Genomic DNA, 27,748 nt, shown 5'->3' with positions numbered 1-27,748 from the left:
TTAAACTACAAGGTAAAATTATCTTATTGGTTAGTGCTGTGACAACTTTTCCCTTAATCAAGCTGTAATATTTTAATTTTGGATGGGTGGCACTGCTGATAGCTACTGTTTTACTGGCTCAAAAGTACTGTTCAATTATAGTGGCACAGTTGGTCAGCACTGTAGCCTCCCCAAAAGGTGCCAGATTTGATACCATTGATTAGCTGGTGTCTTTCAATGCATGTGTTTGTTTTCTGCAAGTCTCCCATAATTGGTCCTAGGTGTGAATGTGGGGTTGCACGTCTGTACTCTCCCTGCGATAGACTGGTGATCAATCCAAGGTTTCGCTAACAGCTGGGATAGGCTGCTGCCCCACTGAGATTCTGAATTGGACAAGTAGAAAATAATTGAAAAGACTAGATTTACATTTATTTTAGCCTGATGTACCTAAAGAACTGGCAGTTGAATTACACAGGAATAAAAGTATCACTAAAAGTTAGAAGCTGGATTTTAATATTTCTACACTTGGGACAAATTCATACACTGCAAAGCTAAATCAAATCTGAATCATCACCTAGCAGCTACAGATGGTCTGCAATTTAAAAACAGTTAATACCGAAGTACTGAAATGTGGATATGAAAGCTGTACACTGTAGTAAATGTGGGCACCAAGTCTTAGGTTAGCCAAGAAAACATTTAAAGGGGACTATCACAAGCAGTAATGTTAAGAGACATCAGATTTCTGGAAAGCAGACGTAATGCCCTTTACTGGATCTAGATTACATCAATTTGGTGAGAAAAGTTAAAAAAATGTTGGGCTGATTGTTGCCTTTGGCTTTTCCTTCACACTTTGGTCTAAAAAGGTATTGAACATCTGCATATATACAGAATGAAACTTGCAGTGAAGACTTTCCTGTGGGGTTACTGTTTTACTTTGGTGGACTGTGAAAGAGTTGGAACAGTGCAAAACTACAGCTTCATCTAGTGGTTTCATGAGTAGATTTAAGGACATTGTGCAGCGCTGTTCGTTCAGCAGAGGGGGTAGTGGTGCAGTAAATTAGGTGGCTGGTTCTGTCTCAAAATACTGCACATTAGTATCACTACCCCCACCACTGCGAACACCTGCAGATAAATGCTGAGTGGCGTGGGCGTGTTTTCAGAAATATGTATGCTTTCTGTTGACAAGGAGGCAGAGTGAGGACAGAGACGCTCCCAGCTTGGAGGCCTCGCTGCAGGCTGTCGGCAGGAGGGTGTAGTCCTGGAGCTTCTGGAAGGCCTGCAGAGAGAGAGGAAACAGTTCAGTCATTCAGACCTGAGCTAGTTGTTACAGACTACACTGCAGGGAAAACTGAAAGGAAAGGAGGAAGGAAAATTTGCTTCACTGGCTGGAAGTTAGAACACCAGATCTGACTCATGAGTGTCAGCGATTAAGAGTCTTAGATCTACATGACAGTTTTGATGTTTCCCTTTTCTTTAGAGACCAAAACTCTAAAAAATAAATAAATTAAAAAGCAACTTCAATTTTGTTACATTTCTAATGGTAATGTTGATTTATCAAACTCATCTAATGATTTATTGCCACGCTAGCGTTATTTTCCATTTCCCCCCTGATGAGTTTCCACGTTGTCTGGATAACATTCACATTTCTTGATGTGATTTGTACAGTGTACAATTCCAGCAGCATGTGACCTGATGCTGCTTACAAATTTACCTGTTACACTTGATGCAAGTGGAACTTTTTTGTAGGCCTGTGCAGAACCAGCACATGCATCTCTCCTGGTCAAGCTGATGGCAGCAGTGACAGCTGATGAACTGACCCCTCAGCCAAGCTGCATGCTCATCTTCAGCTGTGAAAGCAGCCAGGTGCATATACACACTAACAAGTGACATCATTTCAGGACAATATGACTTGGCCCGGTTGCACAGTGTTCTACTGAAAACAATTAGTGATTCCAATAAAACACCAGCCATCACAAAAATGCACAGATGTGCATCTCAGATTAAATTGAAGGTTGTGGGAGTGTTCTTTAAGAATGAAGCTGTTTTTTAATCTGGTGTACAAAGATAATAATCTACAAAGATTGTGTGATCCTATTATAAGATGGTTGTATGGGTGGGTTGGTGGACAATATTGGACATTGTGAAATTTTTTAAATGCAAAATACTGACTTGAGGGCAAACTGCTTGAAGGGAAATCATGCAAAAAACAAGTTATCAGTCTTTAAAGGAATTTGTTGCTTTTTCTTTGTGAAGTTTATCTCATTGTGAAAAATCAAAGTTTCCAAATGTTCAAATTAACTCCTCTAATTGTAAGTTCGGTTTTAAATCTCGCCTGATATAATTTTTAGCAGTGGCGCACACACAGTTTCACAAAATACAATCATTATTTTACTTCTGATTTATTTAATTTGCCTCAATCCTGAAACAAACTACAGAAGTATCTGAAAATGCTGATTTATTCTCACTATGCTGGACTCAGCTTCTGTCCTGCCACCTACTTACATATTTAACGGGTCAGAGACGGCACCGTGAGCGGGATATCGACTTCACTAGTCTCAAAAACATTTCAGCTCTTGGAACCACAAGCACAACTGTGACCTTCAACTGCAATGTAACGAGTAAAGAAATGTGAAAAAAAGAAATCTGTTCACATCCCAGATCTTCTTTAGAGAACCTTTTTTGTCTAATGATCAGTTTAGAGCGAGTCAGTCACATTTAGGTCTGATTTAGGATTAACAGAGGCACTTGACTTCCAGGTGGTGAAGCAGCACAAGACACAGAGGTAACATCTGAATTACAGATGCATTAGGCCTTAAAAGGGATAATCACTAATAACAGACAGATTTATAAATCATAAAAGCACTTAGGTTTAACACACAGGACCAATCACACAAAGGACCGGATGCACAGGGTTTATTACAAAAAACAAAAACAAACAACACGAGCTGAGCAGATATCAAATTTCTTATAGGAGCCTGATGGTTGATTTTGATGTGTGATACAATGCATCTGTAGATCTTCTATTATATTGTTGATGCAGTGTGGCTTTGATGTTAATGCTGTTGCATTTCTTTTTATATTTAGATAAAACTAATAAAAAGCTTTGATCACACCAAAGAAGAAGCCATGTATTTCTGTGGTGCAGCGCAAACACATGTGAATCTGCAGCAATACTAGTTATAAATATTTGATCTTGGGCGGCAAGTTTACTTCACTCCGTCTTGAAAGAAGCTGAGATTCTCCCACAGACTTATCAGAAACACACAAGCTAATGACTGCTGTTTAAAGGGAACTGGAGCTGATGACCTAGCTTCTTTTATGTGGAGACGGTGGAAAAAAGGAGGGCTAACATCTGAAAACCTGAGTCCAGCTATCATTTGTACTCCTCCCGATGGAAGCTGTTAGCAAATATTTGTGGGTTTATGCAAGCACTCACGCGACCGAGTAAAGCACCGTGAGACCTTAAAGCTCACACTGACAGTATTTAAAGCTGTTGGATGAGCATGCATGCTTATGATTACTGAACATATGATTCAGTGTTTATGTAGCCTAATTAATACAACAAGGAGATAAGAGCCAGAAAAACTGCCAGAGAGGAAGAAAAAAAAAAATCTGTCAAACTATAACATAATGAAAATAGCAAATTACAGGAAAACTTATTTATTGCTATTAGCACATACATGAACATGACATTATACTGCAATAATGTGCAGTTTATTTAAAAAAAAAAAAAAAAGAAAAAACCCTCTGTGGTACTCACAGAAACGCTGTCAGGGCATTCGTCTGCTGGTCGGTGCAGCAGGAAGTCCCGTTTGGACAGACTTTTGATGTAAATGCAGTTTGCTGCCAACTCCTCTGGGACGGTGAGCACATCGTAGTGGTGATCAGTCAGCTGTTCCATCATCTGCAGACAAACACGCACATCCAGCATTACACACAGTCGCCGAGCTCCAAGCCAGCACTAATGACATAAACAGATGTGTGCAGTTCAAGTGAGGATGGAGAGATTATATATTTATGACTCATAATGAAAAACAGTATTGACCATAGAGAGATGTTGGGCCCTGCCTAGCACAATGCTTTAAAATCCTTGTCTTAAAAAAGGTTCATTTTAAATGTTGTCATTTCTCTCTTTACATTTCAATAAACTAACTGAAAACCAGCACAAAGGCTTGATCATCACGATGCTTAATACAAAGTCACCAAAAAAATTAACTAAAGAACCCTTTTCATCAAGTCATGTAATCTTCTGGGATATTAATCTGGTCAAAGTAGATGAAGAGTTTGTTAATCAGTTCCAGCTGCTGTTGTTAATGTAATTAACATAAGGTGCACTAGTCAGGCAACAACGAGACAACCCCCCTAAACATGAAGGATGGACCATTTCTTTTCCACTAGTTCTCATCTGGCTAAAGTCAGTGTCACTGAGTTCATGAGGGTGGCATGAGGGCCCAGCATGCGTTACTTGGGCCCTGCCTGGCACTCTGGAGAATGGGCAGGTTCACCCCGAGTACATGTGACAGACATCAAAGGGTCTGGAGAAGATGTGGAGAGCATTCTGCGGCCTGTAACATCATTCAGCATGACTGCTTTCATAGTTGGCCAGGGACTAACAAAAAGGGAGGGATGCACAGACCGGCTGGCAATGGCACTGACTGCCATCAGGTACCAGGATGAAACCCTTGGAAACACTGTCAGACTACGCTGGTGCAATGGGTCCTGGGTTCCTCCTGGTGCACGATAACGCCCAGCCTCATGTAGCGAGAGTGTGCAGAAAGTTCTTGGAGGAGGAAGGAATTGATATCATGCTTGCACTGAGCCTAATCCAACAGGACACCTCTGGGACATTATGTTTGGGCCTGATGCTGCCAGGTTGCACCTCAGACTTCACCAGGAGCTCAGTGATGCCCTAGGAGGAGATCCTCCAGGACACCATCCATTGTTTCATTAGAAAGCTTACCCGACCTTGTCTGGCCATACTAACTACTGAGTACCATTTTGAGTTGGTATGAAATTATTTCAAAATAGACTAGCTAGCTGCATAATTTTTTCACTTTGACTTTATTTTTTTTTGGCATAATTTCATTCCAACACATTGCCCAATCCATATCGATCTGGCATGACGCCCCGCAGGTGAGATCTAATGTGCTTTCAAAATGTGACTAATTTTTTTAAGTGGTGCATTTACAATTAAAGTTGAAAATGGCAGCTCTAATTTACATCAACCTCTCAGTGTTTTAGGGACACGAGTCATAACGGCATAAACTGATGTGTCAAGTAATTTTTAGCTGTTTTGGTCATTACTGAGGTCAAATTTATTATTGTTTATTATGATTTCTCACAGACTTCTTCCTTGATTAGGTGGAAAGCCATCCTTATCATGTATAGCATCTTGCAGTGCCGTTCATTGCCCCTTGGATTTCTTTTCAAAGGTGCAGCTGTCGCAGAGGATTGTGGGTCATTGCTGCTACCAATGTGGCTGGATATAGCAATACATCCAGGTGTTTGTAATCACACTAAATAGTATCATGACGTGGAACCATCCTTTGTTTTCTGACTAAACGTAGTGCCAGGATAAGGGATTTCCAGCTACTGAGACTGATCACCCCTCATATACAGCCGCACAAGCTGTTGCTCACAGCCATTTCTGTTCCTTTTAGGCAGAGCCTCCAACTTGTTTGTTATAAGGTCTCCAGCACAGGCACACAGACATGCTAAATGGAAAGCTATGTAGCCTGTGTAAACAAACTGGCATGAATAGATGAATGTGCAGGGTCAGCTGGCAGGCTGTCACACCTGGATTTCTATAACACAGTCAGCAAATGGACAAAAACAAAACTTTAATGATTGAAGTTAAATATTATGCTCACTTCCAGCTCCATATTTTTATTCTGTTGTTGTTGTTGTTGTTATTGTGTGTTCAGAATAATCCCTTTTCATCTAATTTTGGACTTTTAATACGGTCTTGAGTTAATCCAAATAAGCAGGCAAAAATCCTATTTTCATAAAAGCTACAGGGAGTGTTTTCTCCTTGGTATGCGCTTTTCCCTCAATTGCTACAATGCCACAATATTATTAAGGAATTACCCTTTGGGAAACAACACACACATACATACCCGGAGTGTCTTCTTGGCCCCATCACTGTTGCTGAAGATGATGGTGTTTGGGCCTCCCATGGAGCAGATGTTTTTCAGTCGGGCTCCATCACAGACGGGGACAGTCGACACGGCAAAGTCCTGAACACATGTGGGGGTGAACGGTTACCAAGCATACTGGAAACTTCTAGAAGTTTCCAAGCAGGTTTGTTTTGTCATCACAGGTGTAACTAATAACATTAAGATTGGCTTTTCACACATCCCAGTAACTGATGCCTCGACTCCAATCGACTCCTAACTTACTCTCACACTATAAAGTGGTTCCATCTCTGCTCTACACACTGTATATGTAAGGGTGATATTTATGAACGAAAGTTAAATGGAGCCAGAGTGACTCCTCTGAAACACAACACTGATGAAATCATCTCCTGGTTTTCCCCAGTCCCCCAGTCGAACACTTAAACCCTCTCATCCGCTGACACCATTTCACACCACACCCCCACACTCCCACACCCAAGGGAAGAGCGAAGAGCAAATTCAACTCCAAAATATGCAAAATATGTGTGCGTGTCAAACAGAAGTGCATCTATAGTTCTTGAAAAGAGTCAATACTAATGAGCAGCTTGAGCCCAGCCCGAGTGAGCACGCTGTGCTGTGCAGCGTTGTGATTATTTGGGCAGTGGAACAACCTCATTCATCAGTGTTTATACACAAGAATTCCCCAAATGCAATTCAGCAAATGGCCACCTGCTCACATTGGCACCTGGGTTTCATATCCGACTGTAATCTTGGCACCGAGGCAATCTTTGTTGTGCAGGCTAAAAATATAAACTCTATATTTTAGTTAGTTGTGTATTGATAATCCTTAGCTGGGCTTTTATGGAGATACACAGACATACAGCGGTCCATACTAAGACACTTTTACTGTAAGGCAAAGATAATAAGATGTAGCAGTTGTATATAAACGCATCAGGATAAAAAAATAAATTAAAAAAAAGGGAGTGAAGAAAACATGCTCAGTGCATCATGAGAATTTCCCCCAGCAGCCTGAGCTATAGCAACATAACCCGAGGATTTGATCTAGGCCTAACTATAAGCTTTATTAACAAAGGAAAGTTTTCATCTTAAAAGTAGAGACAGCGTCTGAATGCCTGTAGGTTTGTGAACCAAAGGCAGAGAGGACTCAACCTTTAAAGTTTCTCTGATGTATGGCTTCCCTCTATATGCATTTTTCCTTTTTATACCTAAAAATCAATCCCACTACGCTATGTGGAAGGATCCCTCAGCTTGAGCTGTAATCATGGATGCACAGGTATTATTTACCTTTAGTGTATAAAAGAGGCATGACACACCTGGATTATCTAATCTCTGGTGAAGACCCTACACTAAAGTCTTCCTTTGCATTTTTAAGTTTCACATACTTTAATTAACTGCTCTTCAGTTTGAGTGAATTAACAAAGAAGCCAGGGCTAAATCCTCCAGTACTGTGCCACACACTGAATTTAATTACAAGTAGCCCTAAATAGAAAAGCTGTCATAAACATTTAAGTTCAAATGACATCTGACATGATAAACTACAGCAGCAGGCTGCAACAAAACACTCGATGGATGATGCAGCTGTGCCACGTGTCAAAATGTGTTGACTGACATCCCTCTTAAAAAGACGACTCTGAGGCAAAAATGTCAGATTCTGTTAAAAGCATGCCGCCCTGACTCCTCAAATCAGAGACAGACATGTGCCTTCACGACAGGCAGCCCCAAACTAGGGAAAGTTTGAAAAAGCTTCCTCCTGCTCACTGTACCCTCTTCCCTCTATAGCCCTTACCCTGAAGGTGTCTGCCAGCACCTCCGCCCCTCTGCGGTTGGTGTGGGAGGAGATGCCGACAAAGAACTCCCTCCCCGTGAAGAGGATGTCGCTGCCCTCCAGCGTGGCACCTACAGAGTCGCCCTGCTCTCCGTCCATCTCCACCACAGTCAGGTTGAGCTCCGACATCACCCTCCTCACCGCCTCCACCTGAGGAAGGAATAAACTAGACTCAGTACGAGAGTTGGAAGAAAGCAGCTCAGGCAGGTGGTCTCCGTGTAACATCATCAGTTCTGTGTTTCACTGGCAATTAATATTTGCAATAAGAAGCTACAATAATTAAAAAAACAAAAACAAAAAAAAAAACAGACTGTCAGCTGAGCATTTTAAAATGTGCTTAAAAACAACAACTGTCTAATAAAAGAACATTTGCGTATAAATCCAGCTGTTGTATAATTTAGTCATTCATTTACATTCTGATTATTTACTGTTCAACTTTAAAGATTTCTTTCAAACAGCTGAGCTGGTTTCCCTCCTCTTGTTAATCCAGGTCTCTCTTCCTGCCATCTTAGAATAAGTGGAACTGAAACTGTTGGAGTAAGCAGTGAAACCGTTGCAAAACCAGATTTCTGAAAAATCATTTAAATAATTCTCGATCAGTTATCTCGGGCTTTTTTTTTTATCATTTGTGGAAGCCACAATTGTAAATAAAAACTACATTTAGATTAACTGTGCAACAGAACAACTCTCTTATCATGTTATGGTGACACATTTTGCAATACGCGCGACACTGCAAAACAACGGGGTTCCAGCAGTAGAACATCCGGGATGTGTTTGAGTGTCTACCAATGAAAAGGTTGTGGGATCGATCCCCGGCTCCTCCAGACCGCTTGCTGAAGCATCCTTGGCCAAGATACTGAACCCCAAGTTGCCTCCAATGCATTCACTCGGGCGCGAGTGTGTGAGAATGTTAGAAAGAGCTTATGCTTAGATAAAAGTGCTGTATTAATGTGTCTGTCTGGGTGAATGAGACTTACAGAAGAAAGTGCATTGAGTGCTCAATGAGTAAAAAGGCACTATATAAGTAAAAGTCCATTTACAACCAGATAATACATTATAATATCTGGAACTAAAGAAGAAAAATACTTCCAAAAAGGAACTGTGCATTTACTGTCACCCAAAGGGTCTGGGTGTTTATCTATTAATTTATTTTAATTAATCAGCTCTTTGATTTGCTTCCTGGCTTTTGATTCATTTTCTGTCCGAGCCATGTTAAGTTCCACTCTAAGAAACATGTTAAGAAAACATTAGGACATTAAAAAAAAAAAAACTGTAAAATGGTGTCAACACTTATTAACTGGACAGGAACCATTTGAACCGCATCACTGTTGAGAAGTTTCTTTCCCTAAAGCTTTTTCCAGCAAACCTCCAAGTAGTTTAGGAAAACTACAAACTCTCTCTTAACATTTTTCTTAAAGTTGCATTTTTAAGTCAGTCATAAAATAACATTTTGTTTATCAAACAGCCAAAAATAATAGCCGATGAATGGACTTGTAGCCAGGAAAAACCCTGAGATCTAACTACAGAAGTATAACTGGAACTTTGGACACTCCCAATAAGTCTGCCAGCATCTAAAACACCAAAAAGAAAACCAGTATCAATCAACCAATATCACTGTTGCTTAGAAACATTGTTTTCAGGAGTCTAGGGGGGATATGTCTGAAAGGCCAATGATCATAGCAACAAGGAACAACAAAGATCAGTGAGACCATGTTACAAACAGCCCATACTATGTTTGTCAAGTTCATTTTTATACCGTACTCATACAAACCATTACCCAATACTACATAGAAGATTAAGTGCACTCTGAAAGGCTTTTTCTATGCTGCATTACCTCGCTTTGTCTCTGCTCTTTGAAGGGCCTGGTGATGAGCGCCGTGTCTCCCTGGATGACAGCCACATCCTCTATCTTCCAGCTTTCTGGCAGCTCGGGGTCAGGGGGGATCTCGATCAGCTGCAGGCCCACCTTCTGCCTCAACGCTCCAGTCAGGCAACCGAACTGACGCTGAGCTTTGGCCAGGTCCACCGAAACCTCCCCGTTCTCCTGGCTGTCCCCTGCTTTCTTTCCAAAGGTCTCTGGAATGCCCCTCACCACGGCGTGGGTGAAATGGCCATAAGGGCACATGTTTGCCATGGTTTCAATAATGTGGTAGCAAATATTGGGGCTGTGCCAAAAATCTCACTAAGCTGGCTCTGCCAGGAGAGGAACAAGAGGCAATAAAAGGATGTGAACGTTTATGTGTTTCTGGTCTCCTCTCTTGCAGTCTCGGTATTATTAAGACGCTGGAGGAAAAATGCTCTAAACTAAGCTAAGCTTGTGAAGAAGTAGATCCAGGAAGAGAATGGGAAGCATCTTCAGCCTGGTCTTTGCCTCTTCTTTAATTAGGGACTTCACCATCTATTATCCCAAACATGGGAAGCAAATACTACCAGCCTAAGAAAGAAAAAGATGGATACATCAAGGCAAGAACAAACAAAAATATCAATTTCTATAAAACATTAGAGGGTCACATCCCTGCCTACATGCTTTCATTGGCACTGGACTAAAGTGAAATATAGTCCTAAAAATCTGTAATTTATTTACTCTGTAGGGGAATAAAAAAAAAATTGTTTATCCCCCATTAAAACATCCAAGGACAGCTGAAATAATACACAGACAAAGAGCACGGCTGAAAGGAGACAAAGGAGCTTTGTTCAAGGTCAGATTATAAGGAATCATTATTCAATAGCCCTCCAATATGCTGCAAAGCCTCTTCATATCTGGCCAGTGGGTTAGATTTGGGACAATTGCCCTTTTATCATCTTCCCTGTAACTGGCAGGAGTCACCCACGGTGAGCTGCACACAGGATGTTTCTTAAATCTGCTTCATAACTTATGCAACAAGTGCTGGGCTTTGATGTTCACTTGACTTTGTTTTAAAAGGCTGCAGCACATGGAGAATATTAATGGATACTTGAACACCGAATATTTACAAACTACATTATAATCACTACTTATATGTTGAATTTTTCTACCTCGTATAGCTTTTGTTTGAGTTTTACCAGCTGTATTAATCAGTACAAACTTCAACCACAAGCAGAACAAAACATCCTGAGGCTGTGGGGCTGCAGGAGTGCACCGCCCCAGCAACTCAACTCTCTTCCAAAATACTTTTCATGATGTTCCCCATCTTTCTTAAATCGGCAAAATAACAGCAACACCCTCACCCCGAGTCGCACAAATAACAAACAGAGCTCTACACTTAGGCCTGCTCACCTGTTTTAGGTCCCGGGTATCCGCTTTCGTCGCCGTTTTCCCTCTATTTTAATTTAATTTCCAAAGCAGCCGAGTTCCCGTTACTCTCCAGCTCCTTTCTCTCTGCCGAATGGCTATCGCGTCAAGACGGCGAACGTGAATTGGCATGTTTCCGGTGGCAAATTTCAAAATAAGACAGCATTGGTTTACATGAACTGTGTCGCGTCGTTTGTACCATATTGCAACTGCTATACAAAAAATAGCGCGCGATAAAATAGCGCGCGATAGTGTGTATACACTATGTATACACTGTAACTGAAAAAAATAATAATTTGCCAACGGTCGTGCTCATAGTTTTTAACGCCACCCCCAAGGAACTTCCGGTCTTATTTTCAACCATTGACGCTCACTTCCCCCACCACCTCCCCTCCCCATCCCCCACACGTCCTACCCGGATTCAATCAGCGGTGATTTATCGCAGGCGCTGCTGTTCTGGCGCTTGCACTTTTAGTGGCAACTGCACTGCAAAGTTACAACCGTTTTAATTTAATTTACACTGGTTTCGAGTTCGTTAACAAAACAGAATTTAATTTGTGTGAAGTTAATATAAACATATTCTTAATTTGTGAGTACATTTGTGACCGCCGTTACTGTTAACCTACGTAATTGCTACATTTAGAATACTTGTTCAACCTATCTGGTGTTACTAACAAATGCGTAATTTAGACTAGTTTAATATAACATTAGACGGATGCCTTGTTGAAAAATGCCCAGAAAATTCCTATTTTTGCCACACTGGTGCTCCTACGCATTAAAACAGAATTAAAGTCAGATTTTTCTAGGATTATGGACTCCCCCTTTCCCCCTCTCCCATCCCTGCTGTAATCCTGATGAATTGTTTATGAAGGGTCAGGCTTGTGCTTTATATACAAATATAAATGTGGTCTGTCTGAAAGCGAATCAAAGATTTATATGCTGAATTACTGAGCCATCTTTGTTTTTATCCAAATTTTCTGCTGCAACGAGGAAGACGAGGGAAGCTGCAGGAGCTCGTCTCCAGTGTGTAGAAGAGGCTGAAAATGAGAACCTGGATGTAAACGGCAGAATGAATAGATGTAAAAAAGGGTGGAGGATGGGAGGTAGAGGGCACAGACAGACAGGATTAAAGAACACCATCTGTCCACTGAGATCCTTCAGCCAGGACACACAAAAAAAACATCCCCATCAAATGCAGGATTAACACTGTCTGCACAAACATGAATGGACTCAGTTGTGAGTCGCTTTAGGCTTGTATTTTTAAGTTTTACAACATGAATGCTTGCTTATTTGAACAAAAGAAAAGGACCTTTAATCCCATAATACTTTTATTTGGCACTAGTTCTGGGGATTCTTTTGTAGGTTATATGCAAATCATTTAATAAAGACACAAATGGACAGAAACAAAGTCACACCAAACTCCATGCAAAAATCTATTGCTTTAGTAGCAAACATACATGCCTCCAAAATGCATCACAGGTCATAAACTCTCAATGTCATTTATGCCTCAGCAATGCCCATGGATTATTTCTGCATACAGTATTGCATCCAGACAAAAGTAACTGAAAAAATACAAGAGAAATGAACAAAAACCTCAATATTTCCAGGAAGATTTTTTTTTAAGCTTGTAATTATTCAACTTGTAAAGAGCTTATTCAGTCTGAGCCCACTCGTTTCGCTCCATCACAAGACTTGCTGTCAGCAGACCGTCCTGCTTGCTGCCCTCACGTCTCCCATTAGGCCCTGAAGGATAATTTGTTTAAACAGGCTCGCTGTGGAGCTCACTGACCCGCTGTCTCTGAGTTGCTGGCTTTCTCCCTCTGTTTGTCTGCTGACTCTTTCTGCACCGTGCTGACTTTATCGGTGCTCATCTTTTCTCTACAGCAGCTGCTGTCTCATGCAGTTACACATAATGTCTTTTCTTTTATAAATGGCTCAGATAGAGGCCAGAATTTCTAACTAAACAAAACTGGCACAAGAATTATGGAGCTAGATGACAAAGAGTATTTAACAAAACAAAATCACTAAAAACTTTAAGTTTTCACATTATATTTCTTAAGAAACCCTTTCCCCCCTTTTTATTGCAGTTTTTTTCAAATGTTTTTTTTTAGCAGTTGCATGCTCGCAAACCGCGCAATTTATGACACTGCACATAAAAATAGATTACAACTTGACAGGAAAATTAGGCTTTTAAAAAAACCTATTTATACACACAAGTACGGCAAGAAAACAACCAGTTTATAACTAATTATATCCACACAATGGTCCATAAAACTGATTTTGAGCTAACTAAATCAGTCCTGCAGGGTTTTATTGTGGGACCTGCATTAACTGTGAAAAACTTTTCTAAGGTAAGAACTCTCAGACAGCTTCCTTGTGCAATTAAAAGTAGCAGGCAGTTTGCTAATCATCAAATGGACTTGGTAACTGATCATCAGCAACTGTAAGCATCTCTACAAAAAGCTGTTTTGGCAGTTTGCTGGTCTGTTGGTCAGGTGTGTCTTCTGTGTGAACGCGGAAAATTCACCCCAAGGTCAGAAAAAACCCACAAATTTCTACAGAGTCCTGACTGAGGACAGCACAGTTTAGGTTTGCAAAGTTACATCTGAACAAATCAAAAGATTTCTGGATCAATGTCTTTGAATCCAGAGTGGAGATGTTTGGCCATGATGCACAGGGTCACAGGGTCATACTAGTTGTGAAGGATGGTGGTGGAAGGATGATGAGTTGAGCTTGTTTTGCAACCCAACTCTTCTATATACCAAAGTATTAAAGTAGTAAAATATGAGGCCATTGCTCTGACAGCTAAAGCTTGGCTGAAATTGGGTTGTGCAAGAGGACAATGATCCCAAGTACAACAGAAAGGCTAGGTTTCCTAATGGGTTCACCTGAAACCTTGGCTGATTGTGACCCACATCTGTTTTCACACCTTGGCTCGTGTGATATAGGCGGTTCATTACCCTCTTGGAGGACACTCCCATAGGGCTTAAAAATCTGGGACTCTTTACCATTTGCTCTTAGAACTGAAGAAGCTTCTCGACGAGACGTGAAATGTCTTCAAGAAAATTAAAGAAGTCCAGACGCTTTGCTTTCCAAACTCCTTAGACAACAGAAAGGCTAAAAACAAAACAAAACAAAAATGAATCAAGGTGATGAAATAGCCCAGTCAGCGTCCAGAACTTAACTTGACTGAAATGCTGCGGCAGAACCACAAGAGAGACAAATGCCTGCAACCAGCAGTCACTGAATGAATGAGTGAAGATGTTGTTCTTGTCAAAAGCTTCCTGAGCATCGTTAGTATATAAACACTCACCAAATTCACTATATAACTCTTCATTTTCCCACTGCCTGTAACCATGCTGTCCACAATTAACTCTCCAGATTGAATTAGAAGTTTCAGGGAGGAGTTCGCCTCATGACAGCACAAATCAGCAAAGACTGAGGGAAAAACTCAGGTGACACGCGGGTGCTTGCGATATAAAGAGGGACCTTTTATCAGATCATTGGGGACATAGAGAGAAACAGAGATGAAAATAAATGTAATTTGCAAATGAGCTGGGGGACGCACCACATAAAGTAGTTAGGGAGTTGTAACGCCCTGGGACAAGAAGTGTTTAGAAAAATCCAGCTCGAAACATCAACCAAGGGACTTTTAAGGAAGCATCATGCCTCGTTCACAACTTTTATTTATTCTCATGTGTTGTCTTCCTTTGGCAGGTATGTAAAAACATTCAATTGTCTTCAGGTGCTTTTGTAATGTAAGGGAAAAAATCGAATACTTTTAAATACTGGACATCCATTACTTAAGTCAGTGAGAGGGACAAAGTCTGCAGAGCTTGGTCGGTGGAAACAAAACTCTGTGATGTTTGACATTTTTCTGCATGCACATTTGAGATTTGACTCTCTTAAAGCTGACATATTTTTTAATGCATTTTAGTGCAAGATCTCCTGTTACAGGAAAAATGATTAATGATGGATGCTAACATGCTTGATTTGATGAGTTCAGGTATACTTTTCACATAAAGAGAGTTTTATCCCTTTAATTAGGAAGCTCTTTTTGCCAGGAAATACTACACAGAGGAGATTTGTAGTGTATGCTTATATTCCACTACTGTAGTTTGATTCAAATAGTGTAGATTGTTGAAGAAATCCGTTCAAGTAAGTTCAGTATGTTGGATTTGTTGTCGGTAGTGTTTTTAATTTTTCTTATGTGACTGGTAAACATGAAATAAGTCATTTAGTCCAGTACACATTTTGTCTAAGACTTTGAAAGTTCAAGCACTTTTTCTTGTTTTTCAGTGGTGGAAAGTACAAATTTAACACGGTAAATCGAACGGTTATTATATAACACTTTTCTATTACACAGTGTTTTATACACACTGCAACAAAGAGCAACTTGGTTCAGTATTTTGCTCAAGGACGTTTTGGCACTGAGACTGAAGCAGCTGCCAATCAAACCACCAATGTCCCAGTTAGTAGATGGCTCGCTGTACCTGTTGAGCTACAGTCACCCCATAACACACTTACTTTAGTTACAATTTTAGTTACATATTTAAACTTTATCGTACACAACATGTGAAGAGTTTAAAAGGTGCTGACTTGAGTTAAATGTAAAATCTACAAGTACTCTGATATTTTTAAACTAAAAGTGAATTATAAACAAACATTTCATATTTATTCTCCAATGTCAGGCTTTTTTTCTAATGAGTTTGACTATTTTAATTTAAAGTTTACTAGTTTTACTCATAAATATAAAATAAACTCAAAATGAAATATTATCATAACAATAACTTACTCAACTACAAGTGTACATCTTTAATCATATACTCAATAACTCTGGTGAAGGGTGGTGCCCGAGTAGAACATGCAGAAGGAAGGACACATGACTTCTGCTTACGCTGTCTTAAAGCTGCTTGCCAATGTAATTTTGCAGTGCGCTGTTTGCATATTTACATTTGTTGTGTACATATCGTACACTTGGAAATACGAAAAGTAAAGAGAGTGTAACCTTTAACCCATTTTACAGTGTTTTTACTGTTGTCTTATGAATAGAAACATGTTGGCATCATAAAATGTATAGCTAGTAAATGAAAAGTACTTAGAGTTTCTGTTATGACAGTTGTCTGCCGAATCGGTGATAGAAAAGTAATTATCAGATGTTGCTGAAGTGCAGAGAAGCCAATGTTAGAAGAGAAGTTAAAAAGTGTCTCAATTACAAAGATATTCCACCAGGGGGCACCAACAAGTCTATTTTTCAACATCAAAATATGCATTCATCTTCTACGAAACAATTTGGCTTCTTGTGGAAACAAACATAATTGCAGTTACTGTTAGTTCGCAAATATCATGTTTCAGAGCTAAATCTTTTATGTTGTGACTGTCAGCTGATACAATATTGGAGTTTTAAGCTCTTGTTGTTGCAATCCCTGCCAGAGCTGTACAGCTGACAGTGCCTAACAACCACTGTTTTTGCCCCTCAGCCTGTTTGCACTGTTACACCTGTATGTTTCCATCCATCTCTCCTCTGGACTGCTTAAAGTTTCCTGTGGAGTGTCCAGCTGGCCAGCGCTGCCTCTCCAGCGTAGCGACAGGAACACGAGGTAAGAGCCAGATTTGTCTGCATTTATTAGATTAGATTATTTTCAGTGAGTCTCAAGCATGATGGCCACAAACTGGAAAATAAAGCCTTATTTTATAAAAGATTTGTGAGAAACATTTTTAGAAATGCACATTACAGTGAACAGACAATAAAGACACCATTAGGACCAAGTCTAAAGTTCTTTTTATAAACAAAACCTTTCAGCTTGTGGTCACATATCATACATAAACTGTACAATAAGGACTGTTTCATGTCTTTGTAGGCTGCTCTTTGAACTGCTTCTCAGGGCCTTGTCTTTCGTCAGTGACCTAAATGTGAAAACAAAACCAGGTGAAAGAATGATTCAAACTTCTGTACCATTTTCTCATCAGGCCGGTTGTCAGCTCAATAGCACCCGTGATGTCAAATTATGTCTAAAAATAACACTCCGGGCTATCTGGGTGGGGCAAAAATGATCACCATGTCTCATCAGGGGACAAAGTTCCCACAATTACTCTCAGTTTGCAGTATGAGTAATTTTAAAACAATCCCAGTGAGGAACTAGTTAAATTTGCTTGCTTGATGAAGAGTCTGAATGAATAATCTGCTGTCTCTTGTTTTACTGTACTTCGTTCTACTGCAGTTTTTGGACTCTGCTATCCTTTCTGTTTATATCTTGTTGTTTTTTGAGTTTTGGATTTCCTACACTCACCGGCCACATCTTGCTAGTTCCTTGCTTTGATCTCCTTTTGCTGTTCAAACTTCCTTAAATCTCTGTGTCATAGATTCAGCAAGCTTTTGGAAAAATACCTCAGACATTTTGGTCCATATACGCTATATTGTCATGATAGCGTCGCACAGTTGCTGTAGATTTGTCGGCTAAACATTCGTGATGAAAGTCGCTCGTTCCATATGAGTAATGTGAGCTCGGTGTCATGTTCAAAAACCAGTTTGAGATGATTTGATGACATGGTGCATTATCCTGCTGGGAGCAGCCATCAAAACATTGGTACACTGTGGGCATAAAGGGATGGACGTGGTTAACAACAATACTCGGGAACAATATGGTGTTTAGACAATAATGAGCTGGTAAAATATCTCCTACATTACTGCACCACCGCCAGCAGCAACCTGAACCATAAATACAAGGAAAGATGGATTCCTTCAGTGTAGCCTCTGGTCTCTATGAGGCATTTTCACCCAGAGAACTGCTGTTCACTGAACAATTGATCTTTTCCGGCCATTCTCTGTAAACCTTGCAGATGGTTGTGTGGGAAAATCCCAGCAAATCACCAGTTTGTGAAACACTAAGATAAGACTGCCTGGCACCAACAACTATGTCACTTACTGCCATGCAGTTGGCTAATTGGAGATTTGCATTAACGAGCAGCTGGACAGGTATACCTAATGAAGTGTCTGGTGAGTCTATATTGCTAACATCCAGGTGCAAAAAAAAAAATCAAGAAATAAAACTAATCAGGCATTCAAAGTTTTCTTTGCTTTTACTGTTTTTGAAGCATTCATAATGTTAAATTTAAAACGATCAAAAAATGTATAAAACACAATACACTTCAGTATCTATTTAAGCATAAACACATCATATCATCTCAATTAGTCATGATTCCATTTATGTTATATAACAATTAATTGAAAAATATATTGGATTTGCTGAGAAATGAGGATATAAAACGTCATTCTGTTATATTTTGGTGGGAAAGTTTGACAAAACAGATTTATGAATTCATGAGTTCTGGTTAAACGCATGCTTTGTTAGGTTGTTGTGACCTTTGACATTCAGATTTTCACAAAATCAGATCATCCTTGAGTCCAAATAGATGCAAATTTCCAAAACTGAGAGACATTTGGAAACATAATACTTAATCAGTGCATCAAATATTTTTTTCCTCGCATTCGACACTTGCTGAGTGAACTAGTCCTAAAAAGGCACAGTGTCCTGTGTCAAGAACCATTAAAAGTGTAGAAAAAGGATTGAATGCTCTTTAAATTCCATGCGAATAATAATAACAATAATAATATCCTTCTACTCCTCTGCTCTCACAGGCCCACTACAGCTGACGTTGTACGAAAAAAGCTGCGCAGTTGCCTCCCAGTGCGACGTGAGTGGAGAGAAATACACGTCAGGGGTCTCCTTCAACTACACCAACGTGTGCTGCGATACCGACCTGTGCAACGGTGCCGTGTCCGTTACTGCCCCCAGCTTGGTGGGAGTGGTGCTCTGCCTGCTGCCTGCGCTCGGGCTCCTGCTGGCCTGAGCAGCAGACGAGACGATGCAGTTTTATCCTCGATAAAAATTTTTTTTTAAAAATGAAACACATCTGTCACCGACTGATTTACTATGAAGATGTTTTATTGGGACATTAATAAACCCTACTTCGTAAGATGTTTAAAGTACAAAATACATTTCAGCTAGTAGTTTGCCTTGATCGATGATTTAAGCCAGCTGATTGTGTGTCAGCACTTTTACTTTTGATCAAGTGGACTTTGAAGTTTAGATGTTTTTGACTACATGATGGCAAAATGAGTGGAAAAAAAGACAATAAAAGGCTAAAATAGTAAAAGATGGTTAAGAAACAAAGCAAAAAGCACAGTTTGGATAACAACGGACATGGATGACATATATATATATATTCTTAAAAAAAAAAGTTAAAACAGTTAATTGAGAAACAAACTATGCATTTAATGATTTGTCTAATTTAACATATTAAGTGGTCCCTGAAATTACATCAAGTCCTACAGTCTTCCACACACGGAGAGAAGAAATACTACAATATATTAGCACTAAAATTATTCAGACTCTGTCCCTTTAAACATCATTCCACTTTAAAAATTAGATAAAAATCCAACAATTCAGTCAAGTACAATGCATCATCTACTTGATCAATACCAAGCATGTCATTGCGGAGGGATTACAACCTCTGTAGAAAAATAATTGACTTTGCTCCCGCTGTTTTTCTAATAAAGTTTAACTCAAGATTGTCTTCTTAAATATGCTTAAATTGCACTTAGGTTTATTTTGTCAATGAGTTTCACCCTGATCTGAGACACACAACAAAGATGTTTGCAGCACAAACTGTAGCCCGGTCCACACGTACATGGATGTTCTTTTAAAACTGGAATTTTTTGCTTTTGTTCAGAAAAAAAAATCGTAACACAAAAATGCAAAAAAGAAATACGTCAAGGGTGCTTGACATAATCGCAACAAGTGACCCTAACTGTACAGGAATGCTGGCCAATTAGAAGCCAGCCTGTTGTCAAAAAAGGAAATAAAGGCGCACACCTTTTCCTCCTGTTTCCCTATTGAGAGTCTTCACTGTGGACGGAGGTTTTAAAAAGCTTCCATTTAAGTTTTTTGTGTGAAAAAAAGGGAAAAACACAACTCAGAAACTAATTTTTACTACTGCACATTAGGGCTGCCACGATTTGTCGACTAGTCACGATTACGTCGATTATCAAAATCGTCGACGACTGATTTAATAGTCGACGCGTCGTTTGAAGCTTTAAGATCACAAAAGACGCAGGAATAAGTGGCAGGATTTAAGAGTGTAATAACGGACTGAAACAGAAGATGGCAGCATTGCATGTACAAGGATGTCAGCTACCGTTAAACCCCGAAGAAGAAGAAGAAGCAGCTGTGTCCCAGAATTCATAGCGCGGCCCAGCGCAGTTTCCAACAATGGCGGCAGCTAGTTAGTTTTAATGTTACTCTTATTATTCTTTCTGGGTCACAAAATAAACGTTTAACATATTTTCAGGCGAGAATGTAGCTGTGTAAACCTCAAATATCTGCTCAGTTTATCAGGACACCACATATTTTCAAAAGCGCTCCGACGTTTTCGGAGACATCTGTTACCCACTAGCTCGTTAGCGAGCCGGGGGCTAGGCTCACTAGCGCCGTGAGAACACCGGACTCCCCGCAAATCGTTTTCAAACCCACCGCCGTCTTTCGCTACTCAGGTTAAATATATATGAGTCACTTAGATAACTTAAAATGTTATTGTTTGGCTTTTTTTTTTAGTATTTTATTTGTTCCTGAGTAAATCAGTTTGTCTGAGATTAAAGTTATAGTTTTTACACAGCTGAATAAACGTCAAGCAGACAACTGATTATCAGAAGTGTGAGATGCTCCAGAATATACTCCAGTGTCCTGTTATATTTTAGATAGCAAGGAGTTTATTAAACTTCACCGAAACAATCTGCAAATTTCATTAAAATTTAATAAACTATCATCTTGTCTTTATTTTTAGTTAGCACAGACCTTAAACACTTAAAGCTGTAAGCTAATGATAGTTATATAAGAGCAGATGCTGCTGGTGCAATAAGCTGTAGTTTTACGTCCAATGGATGATGATCTGATTAGTCGACTAATCGCAAAAATAATCGGTGACTAGTCGACTATCAAAATAATCGTTTGTGGCAGCCCTACTGCACATGTAGACAGGGCCCATCCCTGAGAGCTCTCTATAAATGTTAGTTCATTATTTCCTTCACAAGCTGCTCCTAAAGTCAGAAAAGGCGTGCTGTCCAGTAGTTCCAGTTCCTCGCAGCGAGTTCATTTCAAGTCACTTAAACAGGAATTTCAGACCAGAGGACTTCCTCCCAGGAGTGGATTAGTCCACAGCGCATCTCTGAGGACACAAGGCTTTTAAAGGATCAGGCTGGTTCAGGTATATTTTTACTGTCAGCAAGTCCCGTGAAAACACTAACAATGCATTTAACCTACAACTGGTTACAAGGCCAAAATTCTTGGTTTCTATCAAAATGTAGACGACATTTGGACAGGAGATACTAGCAGTTGACGTGGTGCACTAATCTCGAAAAGTAAATCCACATATTATAAATGTTCAGACTCTATTTATATCAACCTGGTTGTTTTATAACTGTAGCTATGTTGATGCTTATCCTTCCTCTTTTTTAAAAAAAATGTCTATGTTTAGCATGTTTTATAGCACTTTAACAGGCTCATGGTAACTGCAGACTATTAAAAAATGGATGTAACTTCATGGTCTGAAGAGTGAAACCAATAGGGAAGTGCCTTAAATGGCCACCCTTTTTCATGGCCATTGGGGTTGGACTTCTCTGCTTGAAAAGACTACCTATGGGGTAACAGCCTTTGGAGTTGTCCTGTGTAAACAGTTTCTGGAAGAGCTTAAATAGGCTGAGTTACTCATTTTGGATCATACTGAATAAGAGAGAGTGGTTCAACAGCGTAGCAGTTAACATAATCGCCTTACATGTGAAAGATGCACCGTTTGAGAATAAAACCCAGCCTCAAGGGACTATAAGCTAATGTAGTCCCTATATGTGTCAGGTTTGAAGGAGGTGAAAGTACCATAAATGGATAAAACAAAACATCGGGTCCATTTTATACATTTTGGTCAGTCCAAGGTGTATCTAGGATGCACATTGGCTAACGGCAATGACAAATTATTGACAAGTCATAAGCCAATGAATGCAAAGTTTCAAATCGGCTCTCGTTTGTCACATCCGGTTTCAAAAGATTGTTTCAAAAAAAAAGGAAATGATGTCATGGTGGCTACAAACACCTTTTATATAATCCGTAGTTTTGGCTTCTTTTGGTAGCATTCAATGGCAATGCTTACACAGTGCTTACACCAGATAAGCAGTCGAAGTAATTCATCGTGTTAGCAAGAAGACTAAATGTTATATTTTGTGCAGCTGATTTAATTTGTACAAAGCGTTAGAATTAGAAAGCATTTTCATGGGAGTAACTGACAGTGAGAAACACAAATACGCTTCATCCTGCACCTCCTTCAATACCCACTGGGCAGCACTGAATAAATTACTGGCAATGGGCCCTCACAGCGGATCACATAGACGCTTGGTAATCTTAAATAATCCTTCACGCCTGCTGTGTGGGAGCACAGAAAGGGGAAGCCCGCCTCTATTGAAACAGTTTCCTGTCTCTGTAACTGTTTTCAGCTCTTCAGCGAGACCCGGTATGCACCCCTTTCCTCTCTGAGGTGCACTACAAAGAATAAGCAATCTAACACTTAGACAAAACTTGGCTTTTAATTAAAGGATAAAAAAGATTTTGTACTGTAAAAAGGCCTTGTACCCTCAGTAACGAAATAAAGTCCATGTGAAAGGCTCAGTACAAAAGACTCTTTGGCAGGTGATCTGGAGCTGATATGCAAATTTCACTTCCTTAACCAGAGAAATGAGAGCTGAATCTGCCTGGGGGAAGCCTGCAACGTTACATATGAAAAGTTTGATCTGTCAGGCAGCTTTGTGTCTGTTGAAATTACTACCAGGAAAAATAACAAAAAACCCCAAAACATACTGTAGCAACTGTCTTGAAGAAGAAAGGAACAAGAAGCGTCAGTGTGTATCTGCTCATGGTGAAACTGTACATAAGCAGGGCTGTAGTTAGACGAGTGCGATGACGATGTGGATGTGCGCTCCTGCGAGCAACGTGGTCGGCAACCGGAGAACGTGACCCGTGAAAGAACCAATCGGAGGAGGAAGTTTAACGGGGTTAAAAGTTGCACTACTTGCATGTAATTGCTTTCACTTGCGCTTTCCCGAGCTTCCTTGTTTCCCTTGCTGATGTAAACCGACCCAGTTTCAGGTGAGGAAAAACAATGTAAACTAGCGCCAACACTGCGAAAGGTGATACTGGCGTATAAGGGTGCAAGAAATTAACCTGCAGGCGTAACAAATGATTCCTGCAGCGCTCCAGTTTACAAAGAAAAGGATCGACCATGCTGCTTGCAGAGTGAATATTCATGAGTGTGTGTGTGTGTGTGTATTTTGTGCTTTCCTATGTTGCTCTGCTGGTATATTCAGAACATGTAACCCCCTGTTCTATCCCTACTTGAGAGCTTTAGCTACAGAGGAGTAGGCGAAGTAGATCTCCTCGTCAACCGGGCAGGTGGAAGAGAACTCCTCCCTTGCATAGGCGGCGTTCAGGTACCTCCAGAGGTTTGTCAGACTCTGAGGGATGGTGAATTGTCTGTATTTCAAGCACACCACCTGCAGAGATAGAGGGTGGGAAAAAAATAGGCATAATTACAAAAAAACAAAGCAAAGCATTGACTCATTCTTATAACCCATCATCCTCATGCTGCACTGCTTTAAAAATCACAAGATCACCTTCACGATGTGGAGCTTAGGCAGCAGGTTGCAATCAGCCAGAGTGAGCGCCTGGCCATCCAGGAAAGGGCGTGACGAGGAAGTGAGCTCATCGGCGCTATTCTCGTCGATCTCATCAGGAAGTGGGGAGCCGAGGTAGTCGTCTAGCTTCTTCAGAGCCTTCAGGAGGCCTTTCTCTAGATCTGAGCACATGGGCACACACAGAAAACACTCAAGCATTAAGTATAAAGAGAGGTGTCTTGATATAAATATATTTAAACCAGCAGCAGAGACGAGGTAGGAAAAGCTGCACACAAACATCAGCAGGTGACGTGTTTACACTCAGAGCCTAATGTTATTAACAGAAGCTCCCTGCTGATTTTTAGCCCATCTGGGAACTGACAGAAGCAGCTCAGCACGATTTTAAACCAGGCACTACTCTAACATTTACTTTATTGCACCATAAGTCTGAGTGGAGCCGACTTACTTTCATTGGTCTGAGGGTTTGAGTTCTTGACGTAGGCAGAGAACTTGGAGAAGACATCCAGGCCTGCCGTGTTGGACTCTGGGTTACGAGCAGCCAGACGAGGATACCTAGATGTCCAATCACATCATAGATCACATCAAGATATAAATCTTCAAGCGATTCGTGTTGATGTGCAAGAAGTCAACAAATGCATTTCCAGCCAACGGTTTATTTTGTTATCATTAATCTATTCATTGCTGTATCTACAACGGAAACACCTGCAAAAATGTAGAATTAGATAGTTTAATCTCACAAAGATTCAGATTTAAATCTTGTGGTTTGGAGTTGGCGTGCAGGGCCTACTTTTTCAACTTGTCTACAAAATGTTGCCTTTTTCCTGCAAAATTCAAAACAATCAATCTGTGCTCAAAGCCTCCAGAGACATCTCTTTGTGCCCAACAAAGTTGCAATATTCAGATCATTATCAGATCAAACAAGACAGTTTGTGTTATCTGTATCAGCACTTCAGAGATGAAGGGAAAGATTACTTTGGAGGGCAGAGATGCTCTTCCAGGAACTCCTCAATCTTGTTGGTGTCAGTTTTCACCTCGCTGCTGTATAACAGGAAGGGAGGCTGAGCACCCGGTGCCAGGTCCTTCAAGATGTCTGGCTTCCTGAAAGCGGGACGGAAAAAGTCCAGAAGACAGATGGAGTAGAGAGTGAGTCAGAACAGAGAAAGACAAAAAAGGGAAAAAAAGGAGTGGAAAGATTTCCAACCGCAGGAAATTACCCATGTGAGCAGCTACAATGTGTCCAACTTTCACCTAAAATCAAAGCGTGGCAGCTTTTTATCTTTTAATGAATGAATGAAATACCCCAGGCTTTTTCAGTGCCAGCTTCACTTGGGGCCATTAAAACATTAAAAGTGTAGGCGAATGTTCCCTTGTTGCGCCAGCATTAGTGAGAGAGACAGAATAAACAAAAGTGGCCATACAGAGCGTGAAGGACGAGTGCTTTCACCTCTTCATATCCACTGTGGTAACGTCAAAGGTGACTCCCTTAAGCCACAGCACCATAAAGAGACGCTGAGAGAAAGGACAGTTGCCGATGCTCTGACCATCGCTTCCTGCCTGGGAAACAAAAACAGAGAATATTACAATATTACAGTAATGTTTCCATCTAATTTTCTAAGACTTTCCTCCATAAAATGCTGGAAAATCTGCTGTGTTTCTTCAGGTCAGCGATCCAAAAACGCAAAGAAAAGCCTTAAAATCTTGGCCGCACATTTGGTTACAGTACGCATACTGTTGATGCAGAAACGTGCACCTTAGTTTTTCACCCTTAAACCAACCTGCAAAGTCAGCACACAGGATGTCTGAGTCAAAACAAAGAGAAATATACATCACCACACATCACATTTCCTCAAAGAACTCGAATCGACAACTGAAAGTGAAGGCGTTTGAGCAGGATGGAATAGCTGCTGTTAAACAAAAAAGAAATTCGGGGTTTTTTGGTATGATGGAAATAAAGTTCTAATTTCTGCCTTTTAAATCGCAAATGTACAGAGTTTATCTGCTTGTCTGATTTGTCTTTACAGCAGTAATTTTCCCACTATCGGATAAATTGGAATATAATTATTGCATAAATGAAACAAACTATGATTATTTAGTCTGCACAAGGCTGTTTTAAACACTATAACACAGTTTGTAGACCCAATCATTAATCAGCTCCAAAAACAATCCCCAAAATGAAACTACCTGAAGCTTGAGATGCAGCATATGTTACTTCTGTTACTGCCGAGCCATACGGCAAATTTTGGTATCGATACTTAAGTAAATATTGGGTAAATATTGCCAATACTAGTACTGATACTAGGGGAAAACAAGGCATTATGAAGAAATTAAAATTTTTAGAGCAACAAAACACACCTTTCGGTTTTCATGTCTGAAATGTAAACGTGGATTGACCCACCCACCCCTAACTTCTTTACTGCTGTAGGGCGTGCTAGTTTTGATCTTTAGGATCTGAAACGTGGCTCATCAGGCAACCGCCTAGTGTTGTTAACCACAGTTCACGAGAAACTACATTTAAGAGGTCAATTTAGAGAAGTTACAACAGCATCTTTCACCGTGAAGAAGGTGGGGGTGGGAAGCACAGGGTGGTGCACATGTTCACACAGAGAAATCTTTATGTGTGAAGTGAGCCACACTGGTTAGTATGTTACTGCCTGTTTTTGACTCAAAGAAAATGGGATTAGCCTGCCTGGCCAACATACTAAATATAGACTAAAGTCGGCTGGCTGTTATCTTAATGTGCGTTTAATTAGATTAGCCTTACAGTGGTTTATAAGCCCGGTGAGTCAGCAGAGGGGGGTCTGATTGACGTCACTATTACAACAAATACTGCGTGAAAATAAAAGATAAAATAAAGGTGGCTTGAAGTCAGCTGTAAGGACCGTGCAGGTGTCAGAGACAGGTTATCAGCATGTAATAGAAAACACACTGAGCGTGCTGATGAAACAATAAGATAAAAGAAGCCCGAGCAGACCGGCTCAGCCCACTAAATAAACTCAGGGCACATAATGTCGCCCGTGTGCGCGTCACTCTCTGGGTGTGATGCTTTCCTTCTCTGCGCCCATTCACTCTCTTACCTTCACGAAAAGTTCAAGTTTGGGCTGACCGGCGTCGCTCATCTTCACCCGTAGCTGCACGAAACCTATAAAGAGAGAGACACGGGCGTTAAAAAGTTTCTAACGCGAAGCCCGATCGAGCGCAAAGTCGCCTTTTCTGAGCCAGAAACAACCGCAAACGCGGGGAGCCCAGCCCATCTTCCGCTACACAATACTAAATACTAAAGTGACAAACGCGACAATGTAGCAGCTCCACGGGCGTCACAAAGTAAATCCACACATGCCGTGCGCTCCTGAAGCTCAAAATTCACATAATTTAGAGTCAGTAGAGCTTCTAACCTCACAGTGCTCGAAGTTCTCGTTGCCTGTTGCTGGTTTCTCCTCCCAGTTCTGCTGCGGAGTGCGTGTGTGTGTGCGCGCGTCCGTTGGCTGCAGCGACACAATCATCATCATCATCCTCCTCCATTTCCTGGTGGTGCATGACGGGCTGTGCTCTCAGCGAATAAAAGCGGCCGTCGTATGAAGGAGCGGTCTGTTTATTCACGTTAAAGAACGTTTATTTCAAAGCAGCAAATAAAAGCACAGAAAAGTCACCGCGGAGAGCTGAGCTTGGAGCAGGCGGCGTGTTACGTAACAGCCACCATGAGAAGAGCACTTGGCAGCTTTGGGGAGACGCGTTAAAGGCACTGGTTATGGGGCGGTGGCTGATGTGTCTGACTGTCCCATATACAGTTAGGGTTGTAGATTTTGTAG

The 27,748-nt window shown here is 40.6% G+C and overlaps 2 protein-coding genes across 3 annotated transcripts; both read right to left on the bottom strand.

The window, feature by feature from the left end:
• Positions 1–475: 475 nt before the first annotated feature.
• Positions 476–11,304, bottom strand: ddah2 (DDAH family member 2, ADMA-independent). 2 transcript variants are annotated; one of them, XM_085395594.1, is made up of 6 exons: positions 11,195–11,304; positions 9,773–10,372; positions 7,900–8,088; positions 6,096–6,215; positions 3,740–3,883; positions 476–1,255 (listed from the first exon to the last, which is right to left on the bottom strand). In XM_085395594.1, the coding sequence occupies exons 2-6, from the start codon at positions 10,070–10,072 to the stop codon at positions 1,136–1,138; spliced, it is 873 nt and encodes a 290-aa protein (XP_085251720.1). In that variant the 5' UTR covers positions 10,073–10,372; positions 11,195–11,304; the 3' UTR covers positions 476–1,135. The 2 variants fall into 2 exon arrangements, with proteins under 2 accessions (XP_085251720.1, XP_085251721.1); XM_085395595.1 differs by having other exon boundaries at positions 9,773–10,131; positions 11,195–11,302.
• A 7,830-nt stretch (positions 11,305–19,134) lies between these two features.
• On the bottom strand, positions 19,135–27,472 carry clic1 (CLIC family member 1). Its single transcript, XM_085395512.1, has 7 exons — positions 27,335–27,472; positions 27,017–27,081; positions 25,387–25,496; positions 24,915–25,040; positions 24,388–24,494; positions 23,922–24,103; positions 19,135–23,801 (listed from the first exon to the last, which is right to left on the bottom strand). Exons 2-7 carry the CDS (start codon positions 27,056–27,058, stop codon positions 23,640–23,642), a joined length of 729 nt encoding a protein of 242 aa, XP_085251638.1. The 5' UTR covers positions 27,059–27,081; positions 27,335–27,472; the 3' UTR covers positions 19,135–23,639.
• Positions 27,473–27,748: the final 276 nt, after the last annotated feature.

The sequence above is a fragment of the Rhamphochromis longiceps genome, linkage group LG22 (assembly GCF_057381845.1).
Source record: "Rhamphochromis longiceps isolate RC_006_pf linkage group LG22, R_longiceps_female_GT1.1, whole genome shotgun sequence".
Classification (NCBI taxonomy): Eukaryota; Metazoa; Chordata; class Actinopteri; order Cichliformes; family Cichlidae; genus Rhamphochromis; species Rhamphochromis longiceps.
This window is presented reverse-complemented; position numbering and strand designations above follow the sequence as displayed.